The sequence below is a fragment of the Salmo salar genome, chromosome ssa09 (genome assembly GCF_905237065.1).
Source record: "Salmo salar chromosome ssa09, Ssal_v3.1, whole genome shotgun sequence".
Classification (NCBI taxonomy): domain Eukaryota; kingdom Metazoa; phylum Chordata; class Actinopteri; order Salmoniformes; family Salmonidae; genus Salmo; species Salmo salar.
In genome coordinates, this window is record NC_059450.1 from 36,722,501 (window position 1) to 36,746,287 (window position 23,787).

The window sequence follows — 23,787 nt, forward strand, 5'->3', positions numbered from 1 at the left end:
AAAGCGAGACAAAGAGAGGGTGTGTGCGTTTGTGTAATGTGCGCATGTCTGTGTGTGAGCATGCCAGTGTAAGTGTGAGCTTGAGCATAAATGTGTGAATGTGTCTAAAATCCGCTCACACCTCAGGCTTCGCTGTAAAAACCACTTCTGTCTTCACATCATTTTCTTAAATTTGAACAACCTTTTGAATCGTTAAAACGGACCGTATCAGTGAACAACTGACAGGCGTTTCAGGCTGGAATAAATTGATATGCCATGTGCAATAACAGAACAACTTTTCTCCTGGTCTTTAGACACAGCCCATCAGTCCATGTTGGCACCCTGTCCATCACAACATGCCATCTCACACTAGGACATGAGCACCATGACAACCAACCACTGGCATGTAATGTTCTAGTGTGGCTTTAGTGTGGCTTCTAGTGTGGCTTTAGTGTTGCTTTAGTGGCTTTAGTTACGGTTTGTAGACAGCAATGAAATTATATACTCTGATGTACAGTACCAGTCAAAAGTTTGGACACACCTACTCATTCTAGGGGTTTTCTTTATTTTTGCTATTTTCTACATTGTAGAATAATAGTGAAGATGTCAAAACTATGAAGAAACACGGAATCATGTCGTAATCAAAAAAGTGTTAAACAAATCAAAATATATTTTATGTTTGAGATTCTTCAAAGTAGCCACACTTTGCCTTGATGACAGCTTTGCACACTCTTGGCATTCTCTCAACCATTTTCATGAGGTAGTCACCTGGAATGCATTTCAATTAAGAGGTGTGCCTTGTTAACAGTTCATTTGTGGAATTTCTTTCCTTCTTAATGCGTTTGAGACAATCAGTTGTGTTATGACAAGGTAGGGATGGTATACAGAAGATAGCCCTATTTGGTAAAAGACCAAGTCCATATTATGGCAAGAACAGCTCAAATAAGCAAAGAGAAACAACAGTCCATCATTACTCTAAGACATGAAGGTCAGTCAATGTGGAAAATGTCTAGAACTCTGAAAGTTTCTTAATGTGCAGTCGCAAAAAACATCAAGCGCTATGATGAAACTGGCTCTCATGAGAACTGCCACAGGAAAGGAAGACCCGGAGTTACCTCTGCTGCAGAGGATAAGTTCATTAGAGTTACATGCCTCAGAAATTGCAGTCCAAATAAATGCTTCAAAGAGTTCAAGTAACAGACACATCTCAACGTCAACTGTTCAGAGGAGACTGTGTGAATCAGGTCTTCATGGTCGAATTGCTGCAAAGAAACCACTACTAAAGGACACCAATAATAAGAAGAGACTTGCTTGGGCAAAGAAACACGAGCAATGGACATTAGACCGGTGGAAATCTGTCCTTTGGTCTGAAGTGCAAATTGGAGATTTCTGGTTCCAACCGCCGTGTCTTTGTGGGACGCGGTGTGTGTGAACGGATGATCTCCGCATGTGTATTTCCCACCATAAAGCATGGAGGAGGAGGTGTTATTGTGTGGGGGTGCTTGCTGGTGACACTGTCTGTGATTTATTTAGAATTCAAGGCACACTTAACCAGCATGGCTACCACAGCATTCTGCAGCGATACACCATCCCATCTGGTTTGGGCTTAGTGGGACTATCATTTGTTTTTCAACTGTACAATGACCCAAAACACACCTTCGTGTTGTGTAAGGGCTATTTGACCAAGGAGAGTGATGGAGTGCTGCATCAGATGACTTGGCCTCCACAATCACCCGACCTCAACCCACTTGAAATGGTTTAGGATGAGTTGGACTGCAGCGTGAAGGAAAAGCAGCCAACAAGTGCTCAGCAAATGTGGGAACTCCTTCAAGACTGTTGGAAAAGCATTCCAGGTGAAGCTGGTTGAGAGAATGCCAAGAGTGTGCAAAGCTGTCATCAAGGAAGAATCTCAAATATAAAATATATTTTGATTTGTTTAACACTTTTTTTGGTTACTACATGTTTCCATATGTGTCATTTCATAGTTTTGATGTCTTCACTATTATTCAACAATGTAGAAAATAGTAAAAATAAAGAAAAACCCTTGAATGAGTAGGTGTGTCTAAACTTTTGACTGGTACTGTATATATATTTTAACCCACTGTAACGGCCGTCTGAAGGAGTAGACCAAGGCGCAACGTCTATCATGCTCATCTTCTTTATTATTATAAGAGAACACTTAAACAACGTTAAAAAACAAACGACAGCCAAACAGTTCTGTCAGGTATACTCACAAAACAGAAAATAACTACCCACAAACCCCAAAGGAAAACAGGCTGCCTAAGTATGACTCCCAATCAGCGAAAACGATGTACAGCTGTCCCTGATTGAGAGCCATACCAGGCCAAAACAAAGAAATACAAAGCATAGAAAAAAGGACATAGAATGCCCACCCAAATCACACCCTGACCAAACCTAAATAGAGACATAAAAAAAGGCTCTCTTAGGTCAGGGCGTGACACCCACCTCTGAAAATAATACTATACAAATACGCTGAAAAAAAATACATCCACCACAAAAACAAAACTCCACCACTGACCAAAGAACAACCAACAGCTAGCCTGTGATAGAGATTTCTGAAACGAGAAGAAGCGTACTACAGTATGTAAGACTACTTCATCTAACCAGAAATCAAACTACAGTAATGTAAAATGTACATTTCTAACCACGAAGTACATCTAACCAGAATCTAACCAGAATCTACAGTAAAGTAAGATTACAGATAATCAACGCTTGGAACAATGGGTCAGTGAAGTACTGATTCATAATGATACAGAGAAAATACTCTTGATACTCGGAAGACTACTTTATTTAACCAGGAAATTCAGTAATGTAAGATTATTACAGATTATCTACACAGCCTGAGATTATTGGGTCAGAGAGTGAACACTATAGCAAAGTAATGGTGTGTAATATCTGACTTTCAATTTGAAAAGTATACATTATAATCCAGTCTTTTAAGCAACAGACTTAAATACAATATTACGGTGAACAAAGAGAGTTGTGACATAGCAGACAGAGAAAGAAAAGAAGAAACGGAGTGAGAGAGGTGAGAGGAATGAGAGAGAAAGAGAGAGAGAGAGAGAGTGAGTGAAAAAAAAGATACAGTAGAGAAAAACAGAGACACAGAGAGACACAGACAGACACAGAGAGAAAGAGAGACACAGACAGACACAGAGAGAAAGAGAGACACAGAGAGACACAGACAGACACAGAGAGAAAGAGAGACACAGAGAGACACAGAGACACAGAGAGACACAGACAGACACAGAGAAAAACAGAGACACAGAGAGACACAGACAGACACAGAGAGAAACAGAGAGAGAGAGTGAGAGAAAAACAGAGACACAGAGAGACACAGACAGACACAGAGAGAAAGAGAGACACAGACAGACACAGAGAGAAAGAGAGACACAGAGAGACACAGACAGACACAGAGAGAAAGAGAGACACAGAGAGACACAGAGACACAGAGAGACACAGACAGACACAGAGAAAAACAGAGACACAGAGAGACACAGACAGACACAGAGAGAAACAGAGACACAGAGAGACACAGACAGACACAGAGAGAAAGAGAGACACAGAGAGACACAGAGAAACAATGAGAAAGAGAGACCCAGAGAGAAAGAGAGAGAAAGAGAGAGAGAAAGAGAGAGACACAGAGAGAAAGAGAGAGACACAAGAGAAAGAGAGACACAGAGCGAGAAAGACAGAAATGGACAGAAAGCCACACTCAGTCTGTCAGTTAATCACGGCCATGCGTCTCACCTGAGTGTCTCAGCCATGTGTCTCAGGTCCTCATTCTGCTGTTTCAGTCTCTCCAGCTTGGCCAGGATCTTGGACAGGTCTCTGCTGGATCTCTCCGGATGCTCGCTGTCCCTAACCAGGTGTCCTCCGATGTAGAACAGCAGTGTACCCCACGCAAGGAGCACCAGCATAATCCAGCGCCACGAACCTGCCCATGGCCGCATCTTTCACCCCTCTGGGGTCTCTGGGGTGGAGGGGTGAGGGATGGGGGGGTGAGCAGCACTCCCGTCACAATAGGCTCTGAAGCATGGTGTGAATGGAGATGGAGGGCGTAGGGTAGAGGGAGAACGGAGGAGGTGAGCGTGGTCCAGTTGGGGTTTGGTTGGTGGGGATAGTTAATGCATGGCTATGGTTCCTGCAGGGGGTTAGGATGGGTTGAGGTCCATTGTTGTGGCCTGCCTTCCTGGGTGGGCCCTCTCTGGGCGAGGCTGGATTGGGCTTGTGCTGAGCCGGGCTCTGGTAGTCTGGCCAGCTCACTGGTGTCACCCTCTGTGTCTGTGCAGTCCTCTGACTGACTGGCAGATGGCTCAGTCTCTCTGGTCTTCTGCTCAAAGGGAAAACAAAGCCGTCGGGTTAGGGAGAGTCACTGACAAAACCAGTGTGAAACCACTGCCCTTATCTTCTTCCTCCCAACCTTCCCTTCCTGTCCTCTCCTCCTCTCACCAGATAAACCAGGAGTCAGGAGCCCCTCAGCAGTTAACAGAGAAGCCCACTAATCCACTGAACACTACATAAACCCACCACCTCTCAACAGAACACAACACAAACCCACCACCTCTCAACAGAACACAACACAAACCCACCACCTCTCAACTGAACACTACATAAACCCACCACCTCTCAACAGAACAGAACACAACACAAACCCACCACCTCTCAACAGAACACAACGCAAACCCACCACCTCTCAACAAAACACAACACAAACCCACCACCTCTCAACAGAACACAACATAAACCCACCACCTCTCAACAGAACACAACACAAACCCACCACCTCTCAACAGAACACAACACAAACCCACCACCTCTCAACTGAACACTACATAAACCCACCACCTCTCAACAGAACACAACACAAACCCACCACCTCTCAACAGAACACATTTCCACTGACCGCAACAAAAACCCACAAGTGATCAGAGCACAACCAACGGCTAACAGCCTGTGAGAGAGAATAGTGAAAATATAATAAATGCAGCTTGCAGTAGTTCCCTTATCTCATAATACAACTGGGTTAAATGTGGAGGAGTGTGTGTGGCTGTCAGTGGAGAGGCATCCTCCTCCTCCCTTTCTTTGAGGACAAAGGATTTATTATGGATACGGCTGATGATTCTTTCTTAATTACAGACTAAATACAGATTTCTGTGTTGAGTATATACAATGTCAAATATTGGTTGAGTCAACTTTAAAACGTTACCCTGTCTTACCCTGCTACCTTAACATATTTCATCAAGTCCAATCAAAATTTCATGTTGAGTTCAATTCATCTAAGTTACTTCAACCTAGAAAGTGAAAGTGAACATTTTGTTGGGGCACGCTGTACAGAAGGCTATATCGGTCCTCTAATACAGGACTAATACAGGACTGACTAGTAAAGGCCCAGTGCACTTTGTTTTATATATATTTTTTTATTATATCATTTTTTATTCTGATTTTTCACGGCTGCTAGAGCACTCTCTTCTTTTGACTCTATACTCCAAACGTTTGTATAGATTTGAGATCAAATAATGACTTTAATTTGAGGTTATTTTCATCCATATCTGGTGAACCGCTCAGACATCTTAGGGGAGCAAAAGTATTTAGACAATTTCACTTATATGTCTATTAAAGTAGTGAAAAGTTTAGTATTTGTTCCCATATTCATTGCACACAATGACTACATCAAGCTTGCGATGTTTACAAATGTGTTGGATGCATTTGCTCTTTGTTTTGGTTGTGTTTCAGATGATTTTGTGCCCAATAGAAATTAATGGTAAATAATGAATTGTGTCATTTTGGAGTCACTTTTATTGTAAATAATGTTTCTAAACACTTCTGCATTAATGTGGATGCTACCATGATTACAGATCATCCTGAATGAATCGTGAATAATGATGAGTGAGAAAGTTACAGACGCACAAACATCATACCCCCAAGACAAGCTAACCTCTCAGCATTACAATAACAGGGTAGGTTAGCATTTTATATCATACCCCCAAGACATGCTAACCTCTCACCATTACAATAACAGGGAAGGTTTTGGGGGGTATGATAGTGCTTTTGGCTGAGGCAATCAAAGGGTAGACTCAATGAATGAATCAATAGACTGACCTTCTGCTGCCTGCTTGGTGCTGTCAGAATGCCTGCCTGTCAGACAGAGAGGGCTGCTGCCTAGTGAGGGAGCCTGGTGAGGCTAGCAGCCAGCATTCACCTCTGTCCTTCTGATTGTCTGATTGCAGTTTGTTCTCCCTCTCTCTGTCTGGTAGTGAGTGTAGTGAGCCCAGCAGCTAATGCTAACCTCACTGTCTGTCTGTCTGTCTGTCTGTCTGTCTGTCTGTCTGTCTGTCTGTCTGTCTGTCTGTCTGTCTGTCTGTCTGTCTGTCTGTCTGTCTGTCTGTCTGTCTGTCTGTCTGTCTGTCTGTCTGTCTGTCTGTCTGTCTGTCTGTCTGTCTGTCTGTCTGTCTATCACATTTGTCTGGCAGTGAGTTTAGCAGACAGATTTCACCTCTCTCGCTCTCTCCCCCTCTCCCTCGCTCCCCTAGTGTATCTGAGGTTTAAAAAGGCTTCTGAAGTTTGTAACTTCCACTTTGAATTTCAGAACGGCTCAAATTAACATCCTACACCTTTATTACCTCACCAGCCTCTGTTACGAACACTTCCCTGTACCGTACGTACAGTCTGTACAGTAAATATGGCTATAGTGCAGGAGCATATCTGCTATTTCTGTAGTGTGAGGTAGCTTGATGTACAAGTACATGTACACCCTATGGACAAGACGCTAGTCAGTACAGTCCATATTACACTACTGTCTGTCTGTATCTGGGACAGATTGGATTAATCTTCTCAGAGTATCTACAGTTGAAGTCGGAAGTTTACATACACCTTAGCCAAATACATTTAAACTCAGTTTTTCACAATTCCTGACATTTAATCCTGGTAAAAATTCCCTGTCTAAGGTCAGTTAGGATCACCACTTTATTTTAAGAATGTGAAATGTCAGAATAATAGCAGAGAGAATGATTTCTTTCAGCTTTTATTTCTTTCATCACATTCCCAGTGGGTCAGAAGTTTACATAAACTCAATTAGTATTTGGTAGCATTGGCTTTAAATTGTTTTACTTGAGTCAAACATTTCGGGTAGCCTTCCACAAGCTTCCCACAATAAGTTGGGTGAATTTTGGCCAATTCCTCCTGACAGAGCTGGTGTAACGCAGTCAGGTTTGTAAGCCTCCTTGATCGCACACGCTTTTTAAATTCTGGCCACAAATCTATGAGATTGAGGTCAGGGCTTTGTGATGGCCACTCCAATACCTTGAATTTGTTGTCCTTTGGAAGTATGCTTGGGGTCATTGTCCATTTGGAAGACCCATTTGCGACCAAGCTTTAACTTCCTGACTGATGTCTTGAGATGTTGCTTCAATATATCTACATAATTTTTCATCCTCATGATGCCATCAATTTTGTGAAGTGCACCAGTCCCTCCTGCAGCAGAGCACCCCCACAACATGATGCCGCCACCCCCGTGCTTCAGGGTTGGGAAGGTGTTCTTCGGCTTGCAAGCCTCCCTATTTTTCCTCCAAACATAACTATGGTCATTATGGTCAAAAGTTATATTTTTGTTTCATCAGACCAGAGGACATTTCTCCAAAAAGTACAATCTTTGTCCCCATGTGGAGTTGCAAACCGTAGTCTGGCTGTTTTGAAACAGTGGCTTCTTCTTTTTTTTCTGAGGTCTTGGCTGATTACTTTTGATTTTCCCATGATGTCAAGCAAAGAGGCACAGCGTTTGAAGGTAGGCCTTGAAATACATCCACAGGTACACCTCCAATTGACTCAAATAATCTGTCTGTAAACAATTGTTGGAAAAATTACTTGTGTCATGCACAAAGTGGATGTCCTAACTGACTTGCCAAAACTATAGTTTGTTAACAAGAAATGTGTGGAGTGGTTGAAAAACGAGTTTTGATGACTCCAACCTAAGTGTATGTAAACTTCCCACTTCAACTGTATGTTGTAATATAAACTATATCCTATGGATGGCTTGGAGCTACAAGCGCTGGACAGGTGGATGCTGAGCAACAAGGTGATCAAATTAAACGCTACACTTTAATGATAATTTGATGATGTGACTTAAGGTCTTTCTCTCTCAGCCAATGGCAGAGTCTGATAATCGTTGTGTCTACCTCTCAGCCAATGGGTGCTTCTGATTCAGTTTGCTCTGCATCTCTCAGTCAATGGTGGAATCTAATTCTGTTTGTTCTGTCTCTCTCAGCCAATGAATAATTGAGCTGAGTACAGCACTGAGCCCCAGTTTAGCCTCGTCACACTCAAAGAGAAGAGCAGTAACCAGGAAACAAGAACTGCATCTTTTATAAATATTAGCCTTTATCAATATTCAGCAGAAGGAGAGAGAGTAGGAAGGAAGACATATTTTGGCACCCTAATCAAAGTTAGCTTTACTGAGCAGCCCTTTTGTTCTCTCTCTCTCTCTTTTTCTCTCTCCCTCTCTCTCCCATTTCTCTTTCTCTCTCTCTTTGAAAATATGATACACAGTATAGGTTAGATAATGATGCAATGCTGCATAGTAAGAAACAAGGCTACCTTGTCCTATGTGATTCTAAGGCAGAGGAGTATAAGTATGTCTCTCTATAACAGCAGTGATGGAACCTCTGTCTCTCATGGGGATTCTATAACAATGATGTAACCGCCACGGTCCACGCCCACCCAGGGCCCAGCCATGAGCTCTGTTCTGTTTATTCATCTATTCTCCAGGTAGCACACCCCACGTAAGATATCCTCAGTAAAACACTTGACCTATACCCCTCCCCCACCACACATCTCCCTATCCCTGATATGAATGTTTATTTCTCGGTCGAAAAATGACATTTGCTCTGGGGGGAATCTTGCATTTTGGCTGCAGTTCAAGGTTGGTTGAGCACTGCCATTTCCTACAGAGAAGTGACATTTGAGAATCCAAAGGGATGTTGTGTTATTCATGATAATGGAGGATGCCAGTGCTGTGTTCTTATTACAGTTTTTTACAATCCCTTCGGCACTAATTTCAGAACCTTGTGGTCATTTTTCAAAACTCTAGACACAAAACTCAAAACGGTCAACACTTGTAACACAGGCTGTCCAATGTTCAAAACATTGCATTGTGCATTCATATCTTTAAACAAACCTTGCACTTGCAGAATCATTGGTTCAAATAACAAATTTATCATGAAATACCATAAGAACATTCATTTAGATCACCCACACACAAGATACCAATAGTTTAATTGTGTAGTTGTTCGTACAATCATTAACTACTGTAGTACAAAATATGTGATACATGTTTCATTATGGTACTACACGTAAATCCATCTCTGTAAAAGGACAAGTAAAGAGAATACTACAGACACAGTGGAATCATTGAACAAAATCTGAAATTTATTGATGAAATCCAATAAAATTACTCATAGGTTTCTTTGAATCAAAGCAAAAATAATTAGCTCCAAAAAAAGAAAAAAACTACAGTAAAACATAAACTGCAGTGTTCCTCACCTGGCTTACTGTAAAAAGCAAAACAAAGGATTGATTACTGTACTTCTATATTTCCCTCAACCCTGTCTTGTGGATTTGGCCATAGGTTCTCATCCACATCACAATGAATGTTTTCATTAGCCAAACATCTTGGGAAGAATCTTCGGGCATGGCGAATCCAGGCCTGACACTGGTCTGCCGTGATGTCATTGCATGCGTCATCCATGGCCTGGAGAAGGGTGGCTTGTTCGTGAGGGCGCCTATCATATACCTTCCACCTCCATTTGGAGAAAAATTCCTCAATCGGGTTTTAGGAAAGGAGAGTATGGGGGTAAGTACAGGGTGGTAAATTGTGGATGGGCCTGAAACCATGCTTGCACCATTTGAGCATGGTGGAACATGACATTATCCCACACAATGACTTAGGTCATGCCATCAGCTCTACAGACCTGATTTAGTCCATTAAGGAAGGTTACATTCGAACAGCGAATCATGTGGCTGCCTGCAACTCAATATATAGAGTATATAGAGTAGAGAGCTTTAGTTGTTGTTCGACCTAACATTAGAACGGGCAAGATACGTAATCTAAGCAATTTTGACCGTGGTATGATTGTTGATGCCACACATGGTGATTCCAGCATCTCAGACACAGCTGCCTTTCTGGGATTTTTACGCACTACAGTCTCTAGAGTTTACAGAGAATGGTGCGATAAACAAAACACATTCAGTGAGCAGCAGTTCTGCGGGCCAAAACACCTTGTTAATGAGAGAGGTCAGAGGAGAATGTCCAGACTCATTCAAGCTAACAGAAAGGCCACAAATGCTCAAATAACAGCTGTTTAAAACAGTCGTGTGCAGAAGAGCATCTCTTAACGTACAACACCGTGAATAATTCAGGTTGTTGTGGAGGCAAAAGGGGGTCCTACCCAGTACTAGATAGGTGTACCTAATAAAGTGAACTGTAATGTTAAATCTGAAAACATGGTCTGGAAAAGTGGTACATGAGACCCTAGAAACAGTGTCTGATAAAGAATGATGATGAAATATTACAGCCATAGATAATGTAGTCAAATTGGTTCATGTTCCACGGTAATTGGTGTCAATGGATCTCGTTATCCTGAAACTTTCATGATCTAAACATGGAATATTGTTCGTCAGTTTCCATAAAACTATGCATTAATAGTAATGCACCAGTTACTTATCATTTTGATCAGTTGTATCAGTTGATAGTTAGATCATTGTAATGAAATGAATAGACAGTCATCTCAGATGTAATGTGTGAATTGCATTTTGAAATGGTAATACTTTGATGTTAAGTTGTGTCATTTTGAACAGGTGATTTTAGTTCAATGAACAAATGATCTTAGCTTTATGTGTATTGTATCCAAGCAATTGGTAAAAGTGCTAGAGTTTAGAAAAATTATCATTTTGATCATTGGTTGAGTTTTGTGTCTAGAGTTTTGAAAAATGACATCAAGGTTCCGAAATTAGTGCCAAAGTGATTGTAAAAAACTGTAAGGGCAGGGAACCCACCCAGCCAGGCAGGCAGTAACACACAGACAGACACACACACACACACACAGAGTATTCTCTTCTCTTAGTGAACTAGTGCAGCGCTACACCACCAGGGCTTAACTCTAAACCACTAAACCAGGACGAGAGGGAAACCGAGAAGTCATCAATAGTGCCTTCCACCGCAGTACTGTAAGTTAGCCAAGCCAGCCCAGCAGATTGTTGCCGTGTGTGTGTGTGTGTGTGTGTGTGTGTGTGTGTGTGTGTGTGTGTGTGTGTGTGTGTGTGTGTGTGTGTGTGTGTGTGTGTGTGTGTCTAGGGCTGAGGTTGGCTGGGGCTGATACAGAGTGATCGGGGTTGCTCTAGTCCAGTGGAGGCTGCTGAGGGGAGGAATGGCATCAAACACATCAACCATGTGGTTGATACCACTCCATTGACTCCATTCCAGACATTATTATGAGCCATCCTCCCCTCAGCAGCCTCAGCAGGTAAGGCTCTACTAACATCATAGGAGACAGAGGTAAGGCTCTACTAACATCATAGGAGACAGAGGTAAGGCTCTACTAACATCATAGGAGACAGAGGTGAGGCTCTACTGACATCATAGGAGACAGAGGTGAGGCTCTACTGACATCATAGGAGACAGAGGTAAGGCTCTACTGACATCATAGGAGACAGAGGTAAGGCTCTACTGACATCATAGGAGACAGAGGTAAGGCTCTACTGACATCATAGGAGACAGAGGTAAGGCTCTACTGACATCATAGGAGACAGAGGTAAGGCTCTATTAACATCATAGGCAGCAAAGCCAATGAAGTATACAAGCATTCTGCTACACCACAAGCATTTCGCTACACCCGCAATAACATCTGCTAAACACGTGTGTTTGTTACCGATAAAATTTGATTTGATTTGAGCAGCACTGAAACAGGAGCCTGCATACCAGAGCAGAGCTGCTGTGCCTGCACTGCTAAGGACAGGCTTCACAGAAGTAGCGGCCCGTCCATTATGGCGTTAGGGGCGGTGCCCCACTTGTGACTAGTCAAAAGTATTTAATTTTTATTTTTCAACAAAATAGCTATTATATAATTAAAGGATTATATAAAACATTTCCATAAATGTGTGGTTAAATTGTGTATCTTTTACTGTTTTAAAACAAGCTGTTACAGTACTGCTCTTCCATCAGCAGCTCCAGGCGTTCGGCCTGCCGCCCAGCAATGAGATTGCAGGATTTCATCACATGATTTTCACAGTAGAAAGTAAATGGACTGTCCTGGACTTTGAGATGAACGAGTGGTGCAGCTTCTCTTCTGTCATTACTGGTTTTCTCTTTCCTTTTTCATCTATGTTTCTCTTCCTCAACAAAGACGTTTAGGGACTGGGGAGAAAATGCTATAAAAAAAAAATGGGAAAGATTTTCCGTGCAAAATGTCCAAGTGACATCAGTTTGACCAATTTTAAGGAAATTAAAAAGGTGTTAAAACGACCCTACATGTTTTTGATGTTTTTGATAAAAGTTCGACTTAGATGCATATTTTGTGGTTGAAATACTATCAGCTTTTATGACAGCACTGCCACCTTTACAGACGGCCCCTAACCACCCATTCATTCTCGCAAGATGGTGAAAGAAATAAGTACTATTTCTCCACTCCTGTTCCAGAGTCAAAATGTGCATTTGGTGTATTATTTTACTGCAAGAAATGCTTAAATCTTCAGGAGTTAAAATTATATTAGGCTATGTGAGAGGCTATAGACCTACAGTCAGTTTCCAGATTTCAGTTAGGCTACTATTCCATTTAACCCATCTGAACAGTACAGTTCCCTTGATGTGCATTTTGAAGTTCACGTCTTGAGACTGTTGAATTTGTATAGCGCCTAACAATCATCACAGAAAACATAGACCGCACTGCTATCATCCTCTTTTACCACTTCACCAAATCTTTCCCAAACATTAGACTACTGTTCTGGCCCTCCATTCTATATATCTTCAACTCTACATTTTGTAGATTTTCTCTTATTGAATTAAACTCTGACATTGTCCTTTTTGTCTCAGTGGATAGATGTTAACTTTTTCTGCCCAAGTTCCTAAAAGCATTTGGGAATCGGTGTGAATTTGGTGCGCTACAGTTTAGCCCTAAAGCTTAGGCTGTGGCTACGCACTTTATTCAACCTGCCCGCCACACAATATTTCATGACCCTAAACCCGCCCGCGCATCGCTAGTCTGCTCTATCAGGTACTGAACAAAAGGAGCTAAAGAGTAAATTGCAATGAACTTGTAAATAAATAATCATACCAGTCATTGGGAGCCTGGGACCTGAACCGGACATCCACATCCATCAACAGTCAAAGGACAGATATATATACAGTGGGGGAAAAAAGTATTTGATCCCCTGTTGATTTTGTACGTTTGCCCACTTACAAAGAAATGATCAGTCTATAATTTTAATGGTAGGTTTATATGAACAGTGAGAGACAGAATAACAACAAAAAAATCCAGAAAAACGCATGTCTAAAATGATTTGCATTTTAATCACAGAGGTCAGACGTTTCTTGTAGTTGGCCACCAAGTTTGCACAAATCTCAGGAGGGATTTTGTCCCACTCCTCTTTGCAGATCTTCTCCAAGTCATTAAAGTTTCGAGGCTGACGTTTGGCAACTCGAACCTTCAGCTCCCTCCACAGATTTTCTATGGGATTAAGGTCTGGAGACTGGCTAGGCCACTCCAGGACCTTAATGTGCTTCTTCTTGAGCCACTCCTTTGTTGCCTTGGCCGTGTGTTTTGGGTCACTGTCATGCTGGAATACCCATCCACGACCCATTTTCAATGCCCTGGCTGAGGGAAGGAGGTTCTCACCCAAGATTTGACAGTACATGGCCCCGTCAAATGATGCGGTGAAGTTGTCCTGTCCCCTTAGCAGAAAAACACCCCCAAAGCATAATGTTTCCACCTCCATGTTTGACGGTGGAGATGGTGTTCTTGGGGTCATAGGCAGCATTCCTCCTCCTCCAAACACGGCGAGTTGAGTTGATGCCAAAGAGCTCCATTTTGGTCTCATCTGACCACAACAATTTCACCCAGTTGTCCTCTGAATCGTTCAGATGTCCATTGGCAAACATCAGACGGGCATGTATATGTATTCTTGTGCAGGGGGACCTTGTGGGCGCTGCAGGATTTCAGTCCTTCACGGCGTAGTGTGAAGTTTTCTTGGTGACTATGGTCCCAGCTGCCTTGAGATCATTGACAAGATCCTCCCGTGTAGTTCTGGGCTGATTCCTCACCGTTCTCATGCTCATTGCAACTCCACGAGGTGAGATCTTGCATGGAGCCCCAGGCCGAGGGATATTGACAGTTCTTTTGTGTTTCTTCCATTTGCCAATAATCGCACCAAATGTTGTCACCTTCTCACCAAGCTGCTTGGCGATGGTCTTGTAGCCCATTCCAGCCTTGTGTAGGTCTACAATCTTGTCCCTGACATCCTTGGAGAGCTCTTTGATCTTGGCCATGGTGGAGAGTTTGGAATCTGATTGATTGATTGATTGCTTCTGTGGACAGGTGTCTTTTATACAGGTAACAAGCTGCGGTTAGGAGCACACCCTTTAAGAGTGTGCTCCTAATCTCAGCTCGTTACCTGTATAAAAGACACCTGGGAGCCAGAAATCTTTCTGATTGAGAGGGGGTCAAATACTTATTTCCCTCATTAAAATGCAAATCAATTTATAACATTTTTGACATGCGTTTTTCTCAATATTTTTGTTGTTATTCTGTCTCTCACTGTTCAAATAAACGTACCATTAAAATTATAGACTGATCATTTCTTTGTCAGTGGGCAAACGTACAAAATCAGCAGGGGATCAAATACTTTTTTCCCTCACTGTACTAGCTAGAACCTTCTCCTGGATCTGGTTGGACAAAAAAAACATGGCTCTGTACCCAATTCACAACACTGTTTTTTGTTTCTCCTACCATTAGATGCTAGCTAGAAGACACTAGCAACCACCAATCTAGCATACCGGTAACTAGCTTGCTAGCTCGCATGCCAATCAAGTCTAACTAAAGTTACTGGCGAGCTTATCATGCTTGTGACATTATGCCAGCTAAGTATCCCGTTAGATCATTTGTTTTCACTTGTCGCATCTGTGCTTGTTGCGTTTTCCCTGTGCTTGTTGCGTTTTCCCTGTGCTTGTTGCGTTTTCCCTGTGCTTGTCGCGTTTTCCCTGTGCTTGTTGCATTTTCCATGTGCTTATTGCGTTTTCCCTGTGCTTGTTGTGTTTTCCATGTGCTTATTGCGTTTTCCCTGTGCTTGTTGCGTTTTCCATGTGCTTGTTACGTTTTCCCTGTGCTTGTTGCGTTTTCCATGTGCTTATTGCGTTTTCCCTGTGCTTGTTGCGTTTTCCCTGTGCTTGTTGCGTTTTCCCTGTGCTTGTCGCGTTTTCCATGTGCTTGTTGCGTTTTCCCTGTGCTTGTTGCGTTTTCCCTGTGCTTGTTGCATTTTCCATGTGCTTATTGCGTTTTCCCTGTGCTTGTTGCGTTTTCCATGTGCTTATTGCGTTTTCCCTGTGCTTGTTGCGTTTTCCCTGTGCTTATTGCGTTTTCCCTGTGCTTGTTGCGTTTTCCCTGTGCTTATTGCGTTTTCCCTGTGCTTATTGCGTTTTCCCTGTGCTTGTTGCGTTTTCCATGTGCTTATTGCGTTTTCCCTGTGCTTGTTGCGTTTTCCCTGTGCTTGTTGCATTTTCCATGTGCTTGTTGCGTTTTCCATGTGCTTGTTGCGTTTTCCCTGTGCTTGTGTCACACATGCACTCGTGAGATGGCTGGGCGCTGCTCATTCAAAAAATATTACTTTTGGTAATTAAAACAACTGTGGCATGTGCAACAGAGATGATTCTGTTTTACATCCTGAAGTGAAATAGGTACATTTATGCTTTCGTTCAAATGCACAGATCACTTTATATATCTTCCCACAGAAACTACTAGTCTTTTTAAAACTTGGGTTAATTATTCTCCCCCCCTTCCGCCCAGCTATCACTGTACATCTGCAACGTGTTTCTGGGCCATAATGTGTGTGTGTGAGTGCATGTGTGTGTCTGTGTGCATGTGTGGGTGTGTGCGACCATTGGTGGTACGAGCATGTGTGTCAGTGTGTGTTTGTGTGTCAGTGTGTGTCAGTATGTGTGTGTCTCTTGGTTACACCTGCTCTACAAGGTCACACCTACAGCAAGGGGGAATAGGAGAAAACCAATGCTCTAGTCCCCAGGGAGGGGGGAGGTGGGTCCACACACACACACACACACACACACACACACACACACACACACACACACACACACACACACACACACACACACACACACACACACACACACACACACACACACACACACACACACAGGTTGTTATGCAAATTACAGAGTAATTTAAAGTTGATGGACGCAGAATTACCAAGCGGACGCGATGCTTTTGTGATTTTCTCACATCATCCATTTTTATATTCAATAATGTCACATTAAGTGAGCTGCACCTGCTAGGCCAATCTGGTCTTTGAAGCTTTAAGGTTGTTTTCTAAGAGAGAGGTTGTGTGTGTGTGTGTGTGTGCGTGTGCGTGTGCGTGTGTGTGTGTGTGTGTGTGTGTGTGTGTGTGTGTGTGTGTGTGTGTGTGTCTGGTATGTACTGTGGGAGGTGGGAGGTGACAGCAGGAGGGAGGAGATCCGCTGTAGTCGGAGGAGATAAGCTACAGCCGGAGGGAGGAGATAAGCTACAGCGGGTGGAGAGGCCTCATATAGGCTACAGTGGGAGGAGAGGCCTCATATAGGCTACAGTGGGAGGAGAGGCCTCATATAGGCTACAGTGGGTGGAGAGGCCTCATATAGGCTACAGTGGGAGGAGAGGCCTCATATAGGCTACAGTGGGAGGAGAGGCCTCATATAGGCTACAGTGGGTGGAGAGGCCTCATATAGGCTACAGCGGGTGGAGGAGATATTCTACAGTATTACATTGTGTATTACAGATAAGTTTCTTCTAAGGCCTCATATAAGCTACTGTCTGGCCCAACCAAGACCTCAGAGAGATAAACACACACACACACACACACACACACACACACACACACACACACACACACACACACACACACACACACACACACACACACACACACACACACACACACACACACACACACGCATGCCTGTACATTTGCATTCTGTATATGAATGTGTGAGAATATGTTGTGTGTGTCCCACAGTATTGGCATGCCTGCCCTGTGTGTGTGTGTGCATGTGTGTCCATGCATGTGTTTGTTCAGGCCAATGATTAATGGGTAGGTCCTCATACACTGTGACATTTTAAATGGAGGAAATGGACCAACTCCATGTTACTCATAATAGTAACTCTATGCAATGACCTTTCTTCAGTACTTCTAGGATGGGCACTAAGTAGGTCTGAGTCTGGAAGAGATCAAATAACATGATAACTGTAACAACTGCAATAACTGTGATAATGGTAATAATGGTAAAAATGGTGATAACAGTGATAACGGTAATAAGGGTAATAACGGTAATAACAGTGATACTGTAATAACTATAATAACTGTAATTACTGTGATAATTGTGATAACTGTAATAACAGCGATAACTGCGATAACTGGGTTAACTGTAATAACTGCAATAACTAATAACTGTGAGAGCTGTAATAACTGTGATAACTGTAATATCTGTGATAACTGCAATAACTGTAATAACTGTGACAGCTGTAATAACTGTAACAACTAATAACTGTAATATCTGTAATAACTGTAATAACTAACAACTGTGATAACTGTGATACCGTAACAACTGTGATAACGGTAATAACTGTGATAACTGTGATAACGGCAATAACGAATAACTGTGATAACTGTAATAACTGTGACATCTGTAACACCTGTGATAACTGCGATAACTGTGGTTACTGTAATAACTGTGACAACTGTAATAACTGTAATACCTGTGATAACTGTGATAACTAATAACTGTGATAACTGTGACAACTGTAATAACTGTGACACCTGTAATAACTGTGATAACTGTAATAACTGTGACACCTGTAATAACTGTGATAACTGTGATAATTGTGATAAAGGCACATTCAGATGGAAATACTAAAAGCATAAGGGCATCCGATCCATTGTCTTCTATGATCTGAACTGGTTCTGAAATTAGTTTAACTCAACTCACAACGAACGCCCTCCCTCTCTCTGTCAGCCAATGTGACAGATGACCTTCACAAGGCAACACTGCAGGTGTGTGTCCTTTCTCCCTGTTTGCGAACCCCAATTAAAGGATGATAGAATAATGAAACAAATGACTAGCCTGTCTAGGATCACCCCAGTCCTCCATCCTCCCCCCCTTTCCTCCCCCTAGACAACAGCATGATGTGACCACTCGGAAATAGAGACAGGTCATGACATTACATCATAGAACCAGCTTGCAGAAGCCTAATGAAGAGTAGAGAACAAACAGTACATCGTTTAACTTCAGGCACAGTAAATACAAGCATCGTTCCAGATCTGTTTGTGCTGTCTGGTCAAATCCTATGGTCATTGTCATTAAGCTCGGGTGCTATACCGTATACCGGGGTATTTGGAAATAGCCACGGGATGGTTTTTCAACACCGTTGAAACTATTTCTTTTACGTTTTTCAACAAATGTGAATATTTGTAGCTACTTTTTAAGTATATACCTGCAGTCAAGTTGTGAAATAGGATAGCCAGTCAACTTGTGCAATACGTTAGGAGGTAAAGCAGATCGCATTCTTCACCTGTCACCTTATTTTACATTATGAAGCTTACCGTAGTTCCCCAGAACAGTTGAGCCAGTCACGTGTTCATAAATAGCACAACGGGCGAATGCAGGAGCTGGTGAGTCCAGCTGTGTATTTTGTTGAACTTGCTAGTTATAGTTAGCTCAGTCAGAGACAGAATTAATATGCAGATGGGGCACCATAGCTTTCTGCCGTGAGAAGTCACAGCGCTTTGGATGATTTTTTTACAGCTGACACTGATATCTTGATTTCCTTGCGTTTGTTTTCCTCTCCGTTCTAGGCCCCTCAGTCTGCTACTCCCCCCTCTTCTCCGAGCAGAGCAGGCCCCTTGCCCTAGAAATTCCAGACTCCACACAGACACAGCGTGTAAAGATGCTCCTCAGTACTGTTCTTCCTTCAAAAAAAGCATGCGTCAAAACGTTGGTCATTTCTTGTTCCCATTTGCTTGTAAAATGTTCCCATTTGCTTGTAAAATGTTCCCATTTGCTTGTAAAATGTCCAAACTCACCAAAAATGACATTTGGTAGATATTACCCATACATCTATATTTCTTTATGAGCAGGATTGCCTGTCTTTGCAAATCATTTATTTTCGTTTGCGCTTGTTAGCATTTTTAGCTAGCAGCCTCTATGGAAATTCACAAGTACTTGAGCTTTTTTTTGTTGCCTTCTGGTAATAGACACCCACTGGGCTTTTTTTGAGTGTATTTAGCGCCCCCAAATCAAATCAAATCAAATTGTATTTGTCACATACACATGGTTAGCAGATGTTAATGCGAGTGTAGCGAAATGCTTGTGCTTCTAGTTCCGACCATGCAGTAATATCTAACAAGTAATCTAACCTAACAATTTCACAACAACTACCTTATACACACACAAGTGTAAAGGAATGAATAAGAATATGTACATAAAATTATATGAATGAGCAATGGCCGAATGGCATAGGCAAGATGCAGTAGATGGTATAGAGTACAGTATATACATATGAGATGAGTAATGTAGGGTATTTAAACATTATATAAAGTGGCATTGTTTACAGTGGCTAGTGATACATTTATTACATCCATTTTTTCATTATTAAAGTGGCTAGAGATGAGTCAGTATGTTGGCAGCAGCCACTCAATGCTAGTGATGGCTGTTTAACAGTCTGATGGCCTTGAGATAGAAGCTGTTTTTCAGTCTCTCGGTCCCAGCTTTGATGCACCTGTACTGACTTCGCCTTCTGGATGATAGCGGTGTGAACAGGCAGTGGCTCGGGTGGTTGTTGTCCTTGATGATCTTCTTGGCCTTCCTGTGACATCGGGTGGTGTAGGTGTCCTGGAGGGCAGGGAGTTTGCCCCCAGTGATGCATTGTGCAGACCTCACTACCCTCTGGAGAGCCTTGCGGTTGTGGGCTGAGCAGTTGCCGTACCAGGCGGTGATACAGCCTGACAGCATGCTCTCGATTGTGCATCTGTAAAAATTTGTGAGTGTTTTTGGTGACATGCCATATTTCTTCAGCTTCCTGAGGTTGAAGAAGTGCTGCTGCGCCTTCTTCACCACGCTGTCTGTGTGGGTGGACCATTTCAGTTTGTCTGTGATGTGTACGCCGAGGAACTTAATTCTTTCCACCTTCTCCACTACTGTCCCATCGATGTGGATAGGGGGCTGCTCCCTCTGCTGTTTCCTGAAGTCCACGATCATCTCCTTTGTTTTGTTGACATTGAGTGTGAGGTTATTTTCCTGACACCACACTCCGAGGGTCCTCACCTCCTCCCTGTAGGCCATCTCGTCGCTGTTGGTAATCAAGCCTACCACTGTTGTGTCGTCTGCAAACTTGATGATTGAGTTGGAGGCGTGCATGGCCACGCAGTCATGGGTGAACAGGGAGTACAGGAGAGGGCTGAGAATGCACCCTTGTGGTGCCCCAGTGATGAGGATCAGCGGGGTGGAGATGGTGTTACCTACCCTCACCACCTGGGGGCGGCCCATCAGGAAGTCCAGGACCCAATTGCACAGGGCGGGGTCGAGACCCAGGGTCTCGAGCTTAATGACGAGTTTGGAGGGTACTGTGGTGTTGTTAAATGCTGAGCTGTAGTCGATGAACAGCATTCTTACATAGGTATTCCTCTTGTCCAGATGGGTTAGGGCAGTGTGCAGTGTGATTACGATTGCGCCGTCTGTGGACCTATTGGGCCGGTAAACAAATTGAAGTGGGTCTAGGGTGTCAGGTAGGGTGGAGGTGATATGGTCCTTGACTCGTCTCTCAAAGCACTTCATGATGATGGAAGTGAGTGCTACGGGGCGATAGTCACTATGGCGGTAATACAGTAATGGTATGACGATATGAAAATCTGGATTTGGTATCAGGCTAAGAGAAAACTGTGCTGTACCAGACAAACACAAGTTAGATGTACAGTAAATGTATCATAGGCTACATGTAGCTTTGTTTGCTAGCGTGTTAGTGTGTTGTTAGTGTACGTTTTAGGTACAGATGTCACATCTTAATTTCAGCCAGTTTGCGACAGCAGGAAAATAATCCTGCAGCAACAGGAAATGTAAATTATTATGTGGATTACAATCAATGGGCATTTTTTTAGTAGGGTTTGATACATTTATTGTAAGAGAAAATCAAGTCTGAAAGATTATTTTTGTAAACCTCAGATACAATACACATTTTAGATTTCCTGCATTGCAGGATATTTCTCCTGAAACAGGGTGATCAGATTAAGATCCTACATCTGTTCTACTGTAAACATGTTTAGTAAGGTGAACTGCCGTTCCTCCCTGTGATGACATAGGCTGTTGCGTGCAAATGAGAGGAGAGATGGACAGAGTGAGGGAGAGAGAGTGAGAGAGAAAGAGAGGTGGAAAGATTGAGAGAAAGAGAGACAGAGAGAGAAAGAGCGAGAGAGAAAGAGAGAGAGAGAAAGAGAGACAGAGAGAAAGAGAGAGAGAGAAAGAGCGAGAGAGAAAGAGAGAGAGATAGAGAGAGAGAGAGAAGCGTTGTGTTGTAGTGATGCTTCACCAAGGACCAGTGCTAGATGAGGCCAATGTAATCTGCCGCAGGGCTTACACCTGCCCACGCACATCAAAGCACACACACACACACAAAGCACACGCATGCTCGCACAAACATACACACACAAACTCACAGAGAAACTAATGTGCACATTTTTAAGTTTTGTGTATGGCACAATTTATGACATTAGGAAGACTGATGATGAGATTTGTATATGAAATGCATGGGCTCTCTCTCTTTCCCCTCTCACACCCACACAAGCACACATGCACGAGCGCACACACACAGGCACACACACGCACAACGACAAAATATAGCCCATCACAAATGAATTATTTCCTCAACAATTTCCTTTCTAAATGTCATGAAACATATTGATGCCTTGGGGGTCACTATCCCTGCTACTTTGTGGCATATGAGGTTTCCAGAAACAGGGCCTTACTAATACCTATGGTTGCATCACAACATTCTCCCTATTCCGTTTATAGTGCACTACTTTCTAGAGCCCATAGGATTCTGGTCAACAGGAGTGCACTACAACGAGAATACTGTAGAGGACCATTTGGGACACAGACTCCATGTGTTCTGGGCCCATAATTAAAAACACCCTTAGGAGCACAGCTGACATTTAGGTGTGTGTGTGTGTGTGTGTGTGTGTGTGTGTGTGTGTGTGTGTGTGTGTGTGTGTGTGTGTGTGTGTGTGTGTGTGTGTGTGTGTGTGTGTGTGTGTTTAGCGGAGGGAGGGAGGTCTCTCCTCTCCACTGTCATGATCAGTTTGTCACAGGGGTCAGCGATGAGGGGGTTGTTGTTGTTGTGTGTGTGTGTGTGTGTGTGTGTGTGTGTGTGTGTGTGTGTGTGTGTGTGTGTGTGTGTGTGTGTGTGTGTGTGTGTGTGTGTGTGTGTGTGTGTGTGTGTGTGTCAATAGGGACATCAGACAGACAGAGCCCAGGCCAGGAGAGGCACAGGGATCTCCAAACATTTAGTAAAATGTGGATGATATGTGAAAAAAGGCATGGAAAATGAATGATAGTAAAAAAAATAATGGTGCAGATGTTTTTTGTCTTTTGTCCTAATTGTTGTCTCTTGTCTGTGTTACCATAAAATAAAAGTGCAGATGAACTCCACCAGGAGACAGACGAGAGCGCAGATGAGAGGACATTGTGCTGCACTGAGCGTTATTAATAATTCAATATGGCTGCCAGCCAGGTCTAGCAGAATCCAGATCCACTCGTTGTGAGATGAACTTTAGCTTCCTCACCAGTTAACCCAGCATCCCCTCTAGTGCGTGGTTGCCAGCATGTGTGTGTGCATACGTGTGTGTGTATCAGGGGATAGAGTTGCTGTTCTTCATGTACCCATCATATCGATCATAGAGTGTTACGCAGGTAATAAGCTGTACTGATGGAGCCACAGCCACAGCCTGGTTAGCGATGGAGAGCTAAGCTCCCTCGCATCACTGCTGAATCAAAACAAAACAGAGGAAACAAGGATAGAGAGAGGAAGAGAGCGAGAGGGGAAGAGAAAGAGAGAGGGAGAGTGGGGGGGAGAGAGTGAGAGAGAGAGAGAGAGAGAGAGGGAGAGAGAGAGAAAAAGGGGGAGAGAGAGAAAGAGATCTGCTCCAATAGAGAGATGATGAGCAGACAGATAGAGCCGCCACTCACACAGAGCACAGGGAGAAAAGGAGAGGAGAGGAAAAGGAAGAGGGGAGGGGAGAAGAGAAGAGAGGGATGGAGAGGAAAGGAGTGGAGTAGAGAGCAGAGGAGAGGGATGGAGAGGAAAGGAGTGGAGTAGAGAGCAGAGGAGAGGGATGGAGAGGAGAGAAAAGAGGGATGAAGAGGAGAGGACAGGAGTGGAGAGGGGAAAGGAGGAGAGATGCCTTGTAAGCACTAAAGCACTTAAAGAGATGATGTGGATAAAGCCGGTCGTTGCTGGAACTTTTCTTTTCCAAGTTAATGTTCAACAT

General features: G+C 43.1%; 1 protein-coding gene across 1 annotated transcript in view; it reads right to left on the reverse strand.

The window, feature by feature from the left end:
- Window positions 1–23,787, reverse strand: part of fut8a (fucosyltransferase 8a (alpha (1,6) fucosyltransferase)) — a 191,706-nt gene that overhangs the window by 43,621 nt on the left and 124,298 nt on the right. The window contains 1 exon segment of the mRNA XM_045723619.1: window positions 3,751–4,333. Coding sequence (XP_045579575.1) covers window positions 3,751–3,953 — 203 coding nt within the window. The 5' untranslated portion in view covers window positions 3,954–4,333.